The 10,561-nt window shown below is 34.4% G+C and overlaps 1 protein-coding gene across 2 annotated transcripts; it reads right to left on the bottom strand.

The window, feature by feature from the left end:
• LOC105965116 (homeobox-leucine zipper protein ROC8) lies at positions 1 to 8,766 on the bottom strand. Of its 2 annotated transcripts, none has more exons than XM_012989633.2 (11): positions 8,145 to 8,766; positions 5,655 to 5,831; positions 4,950 to 5,067; positions 4,522 to 4,716; positions 3,837 to 4,286; positions 3,659 to 3,751; positions 3,365 to 3,574; positions 2,047 to 2,230; positions 1,393 to 1,661; positions 1,220 to 1,309; positions 1 to 625 (listed from the first exon to the last, which is right to left on the bottom strand). In XM_012989633.2, exons 1-11 carry the CDS (start codon positions 8,162 to 8,164, stop codon positions 239 to 241), a joined length of 2,193 nt encoding a protein of 730 aa, XP_012845087.2. In that variant the 5' UTR covers positions 8,165 to 8,766; the 3' UTR covers positions 1 to 238. The 2 variants fall into 2 exon arrangements, with proteins under 2 accessions (XP_012845087.2, XP_012845088.2); XM_012989634.2 differs by having other exon boundaries at positions 4,525 to 4,716; positions 8,145 to 8,611.
• Between the last annotated feature and the right edge of the window lie 1,795 nt (positions 8,767 to 10,561).

Genomic DNA, 10,561 nt, shown 5'->3' with positions numbered 1-10,561 from the left:
TGCCTTCAAAACTAAAGAGTATAACTGAATGAGGTTAATTTTGTAAACATTCTCAAAATCAACAGTCGAATTAATTCTGTCTCTCGCCCACGATTAAAAACACGAATAGTTAGAGCAAATTAATCTCACAGTCTAAATCCTTCAACACAAAAGTCGAGATGTGCTAACATATAAGAGCACAAAAATAAAAATAAAAATAAAAAATACCGAGCATAAATAGATAACGCCATATTATTCTTCATTCCAAGTCCGGGCATTCGAGAGCAACTTTAATCTTCTGAATTGTGGAGCTTATGAGAGTGTGCACAGTGGCAACTGACTCCATGTTTAGCTGCTTCGACCGAGAGCTGCAGCACACCAATATCTGGAAAGCGACCGTTAAGAGGGAGCCGCTTGTTGTGCTTGAACTAGTAGTTGCAGAAGCTCCACTTCCCTTGTTGCTCGTGAAACGGCCATCGCTCGAGATTATGAATCCCGAGGGTAGGATCGGGATCTTCATCGTGTCCTCACCGTTCACAACTGAACTGACAGCTGGCAAATCTATTGGGGCGTATACTATAGTTGCCCCCAAGGAGTCTATGCTACTCTCTTGAAGTATCAATATGTTCTCTTTCGGCACAAACGGCTGCAAGGAAAGTGATTTCATGAGTTTAATTTTTATTAACAGCTTTGGAATTAAGACTCGGAAATTTGTAATTTAAGTTTCATGCATTATCTGGAAGTCTGTTAACGAAATGGTTCACATAATCAAGAAATGAGTTCGATATTTTTCCAGATTTAATAGTGTTGCATTATTAATCTAACAAATTATGCCTCATTCAAATGTTGGTAGCAATCGACTGGGAAACGGATATGCACATATAAAAGTTGGACCTCAAGAAGCAGCAATAGCCCTAAAACGAATAAAGAATGTACTGATACACATTCAGAATACAATTTTATATACCTATTTACCTTGTTAAAGTCATTGACTGTACTACTACATGTTTGACTTCATAGAGCACGAATAATTCTGATTCCTTTATATATTAACATGTACAACATATCCCAAAATTGAAAAAACAAATCTCCATCCATATGCATGTAATGAAATAAGCGTGACAGTCACACAATTCACGATTATAGATTATTTAGAGTGATCTGGTCATGTATCGTGGATTGAATAAGGGTATTAATTATTAATAATAATATCACACTACCGAGAAGTACAGAAACTAACCTGGATAACAGAGATGCAATTTCCAGGATCTGCGCCAGTCGAGATGCGTGCAATTGCGTTCACGGGATTTCCACTCGATAAGATATCCCACTGCATTGGAAATACATTTTTAGTCTTCCTACACCTATTTATGAGTTTCTATACCCAAAAAAATAATGTCAACGTATTCTAACCTGAGCTCTTTTCTTCTCATCTCTAAAGAACTTAAAGAGATTCTCAATTGAAAACGGAAGCCAGAGAGACGTCGCTGCACTAACAATCAAACCGTCGGGTTGTCCTTGTCCATCGCTTTTTCGAAGTGAGACTCGAACTCCACTGTTATTCAGTTCTGACAAATAAGGAAAGTCGAGTCTGTCTGACATGCCCAATACTTCACAAAAGTTCTTTATCATTCTGTGAGATAGCTTCATTAGGTTTCTCCGACCTTCAGATGAGTCAATGACTGGGACAAAAAAAGAAAACGAGAACCATTTTATGCTCAATTTTCGAGGGTTGATACCATCATAACACTAAATAAAACTAGTAAGAGGAACGTGCATTTGCACGTAGTTTTATATAATTATAGTAAAATTAACATTAAAAGATACAATGTAAACAAACATTTGATAAGAATCTAAACAATACAGAGTACTCCAAACCTTCAAATCTCCACCATATGAAGATAGGGAGTATAATGTATTAAATTCATTAGTTGTAACATCAATCACACTTTACCTAATTCATATTTTAATTTAGTGGTAGCAATATATATATATATAGGTACTAACAAAAAGTTGAAAAACACAAATGTTCCTACTTTTAAAGTAGGATAGATGACATAGTAATACCTCCTTCAAGTTCATGTGTGGGTCTAGCAGTTAGCCCGGTTGAATATGTAAACCTCTCACACATCCTTTGAAGTGTAGCTATCCACCTTCTGGCTCCGTATGCTTGACAACCGCATACCAAGTCTCTATAGAGGCGATGAGTCAGCGTTTTATCGTCCACTTGAATATGCTCGATCCATGTAATCTATAAGGAAGAGAAAGGTCCAATAGTATGTGGTATGTGATCAAGGAGATGCATAATGGAAGGAAATAGTTACCAATGGAAAATTATTAACGCAGTTGAAACAAATAAAATTAGTTGTCGTCGATATAGGGGTATATTTATGAATTATGGTATATAAATTTGTGTGTGTGTGTGTGTGTGTGTGTGTGTGTGTGTGTCAATTAATATTAACTATCAATCTGCAATTGATTATCAAACCATGTAAATAATTAAGGAAGCACCAAAAAGATTTCGAGATTTGATATTGAGACGTGTCGCTAATTTATTGAAATTATAAAAATGGTTCAACAACTGTCCGACAGGTGTCCAATGGAAACGTGTTCGACATGCGGATACTTTAAGAAGTTGAAGTAATCAACAAAACTTAAAGCTAAAAATGTAAAACAACAATTACTTTGGGGGATTAAATAATGTGGGAAAGCACAAATAAAGAATGCCAAGCTTCTATGTTATTTAGTCATAAATCCACATATGGCTGGTGGCAGCTACGTGTTTTGAACTCATTCTATTAATATTTAGTTCCAGCTAAAATAGATCAAATCACAAGTTTCTCTATCTAAAAAAATCAGCAAGCGACTGCATCAAAATCTAAAATACGTAACTATGGAACCGAGAAAATCATTTCAAATGTTTACTTATGTGGTAGCATTACAAAACACAATGAAATCAAATTCTTTTGAGCTAAATCTCTACTTGCAGAAAACATAAGCACGAATCCCAAAACGTTTCCGGTCATATTAATGCAAGATGTAGCTTCCTCGTCATACTATCATTAATGCACTAGCAAAATAACTCTCTGCCAGAATAGATTCATTAATTACTAAGGAACGTGTTCTATACATATTATTTGTGCCCGTCAAAGATTTTTGAATCCGTTGTTAAAATCATTTATCTTATTCATGACTGTTTTTTTTCCATTATCAATTTATCGTCATCTTAATATTAGCTGCTGAGGATGGAAATCAGATAATATAATGAACATGAAGACAAGTGCGGGTCTACCTTACAACCCCACCCCCACCCAAGACAAATACAAAAATAAAAAATAAAAAATAAATAAAAAAATAAAAATAAGTAGGAGTTTATTGAACTCACGTTTGATTTTTCATTTGAAATCTCCTCAATCATAAACCCTGAAGGAAGTTTCCAGGAGCGAGTAGGGGCAGCATCTTGGATCTGTTTGATGAAATCGTAGGAAACATCTACCATCACCCAAGTACTTGCACTAAGCTGTCGGCAATACCGAATGAAAAAGAATTCACGAGGAGCCACAAGAGGTGACAGAATGTGCATTTTCTCATACATCTGCATCAATACAATTATTATACACAATTTTATCCAGACAAATTTTATAATAATACACATAAGTACAGAATTGAATGTTCTTACCAAATGTAAAGAACCGCCGAAACTTCCAGTATCAAGTACATCAATGGTCCTTGCTTTTGTAACAATAGTCGGAAACATGTCCTTCCACTTATTCTGGGAAATCATCAAGATACAATTTCTTTCAGTTAAAAGCAGAACATTGAACACAGCACATTGGAAAAGGATTTAAATTTCATACCGAATCAAGAAGCATTTCGACTAAATTAATTGCCGGCGCTGCCACCTCGCCGGAGTCTTTCGATGATTCCATTCTAGCACTAGAAGATTTAAAATGATTGGGCTTAGGGAAAAGCTTATCGTAACTGTCGCGGTGCAGCATATATCTCCCATCAGATGGAGAAGTGACCCACACTGGTTCTTTCATACGTAATAGCTCCACCAGCTCATCCATGGCTGCAATGGCTGTCTCGACGATGATGGATTTATCCATCTCTTTTATCCCACTCGGATTATAAGGTGAATTGATCATCTCTGGATGTCTCGGTATTTGTTCATGATCAAGAGGGACTGTAGTTTCCACACGTTTGCCAGGAAAACTATTTCCAGGAACATTCGACAAGTTCTCAGTACCAGGTGGCATGTTTGAATTCTCCACGTAATTGGAAAAGAACCCCATCGTTCTTTCATGCTGAACAAGTGTCATAAAACAAACATTAAGAAGTTCGCCTAAATTAAACATATCAAAATGTTTGATTAATAACAATTAATGCAATGCTTTCGAATGTTAATCTGTGATTTATTTCATGATTATTTGATATACACGTGTACTCAATAACGGAACTTGAAAGAAAAACAGGCCACTCTGTCATATAATTAACGTAAGACAATTTTAAGAAACAAGCAAGGGTTGCTTAGAGACAAACCACCTCCTCTTTCAGACGTGCATTTTCCATCCTCAACATCTGTAAACTCTGCTGGCTCTCTTCATCCCCAAGAGCCGCACCATGACAAGCCGGACACATGATGTTTTTCAGCGCCTCTCGCATTGCAAGATTCTCACAATGAATTCTTTCGTTTTCAGCCCGAAGGGCGTTGTTGTCAGCTCTCTCATTCTGAGCCTGCAATATATTCCCAAAAAAAAAAATCATTAAAACATCATCAATGCATATGAAACATGAGACACGTAAAAAAAAGGGCAACATTAAAAAAATGTCAGAAAAGATTTTCACGTGGATGAATTAATATATATACATTATATATATATATATATATATATATGTATATATATATATATATATATATATATGAGAATCAGAATACATGTATCAAGTATATACACACAATAGAGCACCTTTTTCTGAGTCCTTTTGTTTTGGAACCAGAACTTTATCTGCTTAGGATCAAGGCCTAGTTCGGTGCTCAATTGACGTCTCTGATTATCATCAGGGTGTGGGCATTCCTTAAAAAACCTATAAGAGTGTCATAAATTAAAAAAAAAATCATTAACCAGAAAATCAGAGGAGAAAAAATAAACATTTATGAGATCGACGATAGTAGAAATTCAAGAAATCGTACACGTGTTCCAAAACATCAACCAAGAAGTTCGTAAAAGTGATCCATTAGAAACATGATCACGGTCCGAATTTACAGGATCAAAATTTTATTTATTAAACTTTCTATAACAAGTTATCACGACAAAAACCTATATTTCCTTTTGAAACTCTGGAAGTTTTTAGTTGCGGAAAATTTTCAAAAACCTTCTCGATCCTAAGTTAATAGATCAAAGATGAAAAATGTCTTTCTTTTGTCAATGTGCATCAAAATATTTACCAATCTCCATCTCTGTAAATAATAGAATGAAATCACTGAAATTCTCCATGACAAATAATAACAAAAACAGAGAAATTTGTTTCAAATGCGTCGTGTAAATGCAAAAAAGGTCTGATCGGCCGTGCAAATGAAGGCTTAGAAAAACCAAATTGAAGAAAAAAAAAACAAGTTTCAACAGAGAATAAAATATCTCAATAATTGCAGGAGTTGTAAAAATCAATAGTACGTTTCAAGATGCTGAATTTGTTGTGCAGAGTGACGATGATATTGCTTCTTGCCCTTTCGAGAGTCGGAAGCTTCTTCATCACCGGATCCACCTCTTCCATATGGTAAATCCATTTCTCTACCTCGAAGACGAATAGTTGTTTCTGATGTTGTTTGCGACTCCTTTACAACAGAATTCCTGTAAAACAAAAGCAAAGTGAGGAAATCAGATACAGTAAATAATGAGCTGTCGTTTTAGCCAGAAGTAAAACTTGGCAAATGAAATTTGTGGAAAACAAAAATAAACACGTAATGATTCGCATCGTCTTCTCATTTGTTCTTGAATCTAGACACGATTTTTGGTTGGCTAATTTATCTGTAACAACAGTATTGAATACAACTATCATTTATTCATAATCGACAGAACTCACCTTTCTAGGACGTACACCAGTATCAGTACGAATACATGGATACTTGGTGTCTAATTGCATTATATATAATTATTATTAGTACAAATAGGATTTTTTCTTGGACACTCTGTCATATTGAAAATTTACACTTACTTTGATGAGAAGTTAAAACTCTAGATTTACGGGGCCAAACTTCAGAATGAAACAATTAATAGTGTATGCAGTAAAAAAATAATTTAAATCATTTTACAGAAGTGGTACATCGTGTTGAATATAAAGGATAAACAAAGCAAATCTTAGTATTAATTACCGCTTCTTCACAAACCGCGTCAAGGATTTCGATGATAAATATAATATAAACTTGTTTAGTAATATCTCACAATTTCCTTTTTATTTAATTTACCTTATCAGGTTAATTGATAATTTAAATTCATGATTTGGATACAGCCATTTATGTCACAATCTGCAAGTGTTATTCACAGTCATTCAAAATCTCTCATGTGGATTTTGACAGATAGTGAATCAAATACGAAAGAATTTTGCATTTAAGGCTACGAATACATTTTTCTAAAGAGGGATGCATTAATACTTTTCACAAAAATTACGGTATTCTTATCCCAAACAACTAATCCGCGTATTTCAGAGTCAGAGTGCTATTCTTATATGTGCAGGGAATTATATGAACGTTACTCGAAATTTTAATTTTCACCATGTTCCTCCTTAAACGTGTTTAAATAGCCGTACCTCTCAAATTTAAATCATTAGCATTGTAAAAATATCAATCCAAATAGCATTGCATGCTTGTTCAAGTTTGGGAAGTGGATGCTACACAACTTCACAGGAGAGTACTCTTACAATAGCAAATAAGAGAAATAACAAAAGAGAGGCGTTTTAGTAGTTTCCGACAACTAATAGCTCGACAAATAGAATAATTATTCCAGATAAAAAAAAAAAAATTCAATATCAGAACCCACTCACATAGACAGATACTGTAAATACATTTTATTAATCAATTGTTCTTTTTGGTATGCATCACAGTTTATACTTCAAAGATCAATCTAAACCGCTTTAGGAAATGTTCTTACAAAAAAATAAATTAAGTAGGGAAAAATTGAATCAATGCATCTCCAATAGCTCAAGTTGTTTTAACCTATATAAATACGTCTTCATAATAGCTGTCGGATAACGTATTTAATATTATACGGAGCAATAATTAACAGTTTAAGCGAACTAGAAATAATTTTGCTGGCATAACTTATTACGACAAATGTCTCGCTTGTGAGTCTCGGACAACTAGTTCAATTCATGATTTGAGGCATATGATCATGCAATTCCTGCATATACTCTGATCTTCACTCCGAAACCCTAACTAATTGAGGTCATAAGCAAAAACGAAGCAGCCATTATATCTTTTTTTTTTCAGTAATGGAGTAACAATCAACATGCCGCAACTAACTTGAGATAAGATATTGTAATATAAATGAGAAAATACCCCAACTCCTTGTTTCTCCCCTAAAAAACTTAAGGCTTCATTAGCATTGAATAATTTGAGATTACTCGATTTAAATTGATTCCAAATGAGAAGGATTTGAAATGACACCAAACAAGAACGATTTAAAATCCACCACAATTGCTCAAAAATTAACTTAAAGTGAGAGCTAACGATTTGCAGTCTATTGTCAAACGACTCAATCCAAACAACCTCAATCGATTTGTTATATATCAAGAACGCATCAACTGATATACATGTTCGTTAATTTGGAAAACAATCCGTACTCGTATGAACTTCTTATCTGGACACATTAATTTTCGGGTGATAATTGGCTAGTGGAAATTCTTCATGGCCCACTACCATGCAATATGAAGTTTCATCAAACGTTCAAAACTTAATATTCTTAGATGGGATAGGCGTTTTGAAACATAAACGTAGAAATCTTCCTTTGTAATTATTTCCTGCCTTACTCTTCACCAATAAAATGTGATCCTTCATTAAAGAACAAAATGCAGCCTAACAGAAATTTGGAAACCTAAGCAATGAATAAACAGTAAAACCACTAAATTCAATAGACTGAATTCAAGAGACAGAGTTGCAAGACACTCACTGGCTCAATGTGCAGCACATATTGCACGAGGTACAAGCGCTTGCAGCATGATGTAAAAAATAACACGGTTCAACTCGACCGCGCACAAATTTCACACACCGGCGAAGTTCCGGCAGCGGCAATTTCTTAGGTCAGGCGCCGCCGTATTTCTTCATTCTTCCCTCGCATTTCTTCACACATAGCATGAGTAAATTACGATGAGAAAATTGAAATTTGATTTGTTCGATAGGTGAATGCAATTCGACAATCGAGGGTTTTGAAGTTTGGAATGGAGGAGCAACCACCACTCCGCCGCCGGCTACTAACCCTATGGCCGAGCTCCGGTTCGACCTAGTGTTGCGATTTGGTTCTGCCATTTTCTTCATCACGAAAATTGAATAACTAGTGTAATGTACTCGCACTTAAATTTGATTCGAATTTAGTTTGCCGGTGAAATAAATAACCTAGCTATGGTGAATTTCATAAACAAATAGCTAAAAGAAAAAGATAATAATTCATAAATTTGTAAATTCAAAACTAAAAAAAAAAAAAAAAAAAAGTTAGGATTTTGTGAGTTTTGTGTACGGGTGTAAACGAGTCGACCTGGCTGTTTTTGCGAGCTCGAGCTCGCATCCATTTTGACGAGCTCAAGCTCTTCGAGTATTGTTTTTCTGAGCTCGGGCGAGTCGAGCTTGTCGAGTTCCAGCCTGAGTCATTTTGTGTATTTTTATTTTTTTATTAATATTATTAGAAATTTAGTATTATAAATTAATAATAAAAAAATGACATTGTAATTTATTTTTAATTATCTATATGAATTTATTATTTATTTTATATTAATTATATTTTAAAAAAAATAAAACAAAAAAAAAATTACAAACCGGCTCGCAAGCTCGGGAACATCTTAAAATGAGCTCGGGTTCTACTCGTCAGAAAACTCGAGCTCGGAAAATCGTTCTCAAACTCAGATTCTTCATGTTCACTTTGTTCCTCCACATATGCACTTACGATTCATATGACGATTGTTTGCGAGAATGTTAATTTTGAGAACTAAAGAAAAATTTAAAAGTTAGAAAATTTATCAACGCATTCGTTTCATATAAAAGATAATGTCTTGTTTGGATGACGAAACAAATGGAGCCGCCAAAATTATACCACCGTCTCCGGGAGGTGGCTCGAGAGTAGCTTTAGGCAAAGCTTCAATGTAATTAAGTTGAAATCTGGTAACGAAGATCGGCAAGCTTAGGTCGAGAATTAGGAAGACCTCCACCATGAGTTCTTCGTTTTTAGCAACGTCGACTAGAGAATTTACCATGGTCATATCTCCTCGATCGACCGTCGCTCGCTCCGGTGAAGAATCAACTACCTCAACTTTTTGCGCCGAGGAGGATAATCGGCTAACTTTATTATCCTTCAGTCTCACTTTGAAAACCCAAATTTGCTTCGTGATTTGAGACTTCTTCTTCGCCAAAAAAAAAAAAATCCGAGATTAATTTCAACATGTTTATCTTCCTTGCCTCCAACATGGTAAGGATCTACCTATATTAGACGACTAGTTAAATTTTCGATTTGAAAAAGTGTTGCATTCTCCAACAAATGTATAGGAAGTTCTGGAATTCAGATCTAGACCTAAGCAAATGGTAACTCGTTGTGAGGATTAAATTTCTCTAAACTGTAACTCGGAGAAAATCAAAATATGACAATAATTTAACTTCTTCACTTTAAATCCTCCGAAAAAATTTAAACCGATAAGAAAATTTGCAGACAACCAAACTAATGAACGCGTGTTATCTTTCGCTTTTTTCCATAGGTAGATTGTAATTAGCATGTTTGTTTTTATGTTGGAGCAATTCGGAACGTACTAAGAAACGAAGATGAAACAGCAAGACAATACAAATTAAAGAACGACAACGAAAAACTAACATGCTAATTACAATCTACCTGTTGAATATTCTATCTAGAACAAATCAAGAAAATTCAAAAACAATCATAGGTACACGATGTCTCATCAATATCTCGATTAAAAATACTCATATGAAAAAATGTTGACTGCAAATAGTGAGTTTTTTTTACTAGAACAAAATTGGAAAAGATCATACTTGCGATACATGGATCGTTTTTACGGATATTGGACAACATGGTAAATCTCAAACGAATTTACCAAAGAAACTTTCATGCCAATTGTTGGGATATGAATCCCAAGACCCAATGATAAATTCGAACTAAATTTAATAATTTATTTGACGTTTAAAAAAAATTCTAGCATGCATACTTATATTTTAGATGATTGCAGAACGATTTCAGTATAATTTCCATGAATACAATTTTCCGGATCTGTTGTGATATCGAATTCATATATTCCATATGGGATATCTTAAAAAAACAAAAAAAAAAATAATAATAAATAAACGTATACATAAATATCGATAACCCATTCA

Source organism: Erythranthe guttata, chromosome 8 (genome assembly GCF_056151865.1).
Source record: "Erythranthe guttata isolate IM_541 chromosome 8, IM_541, whole genome shotgun sequence".
Lineage (NCBI taxonomy): Eukaryota > Viridiplantae > Streptophyta > Magnoliopsida > Lamiales > Phrymaceae > Erythranthe > Erythranthe guttata.
This window is presented reverse-complemented; position numbering and strand designations above follow the sequence as displayed.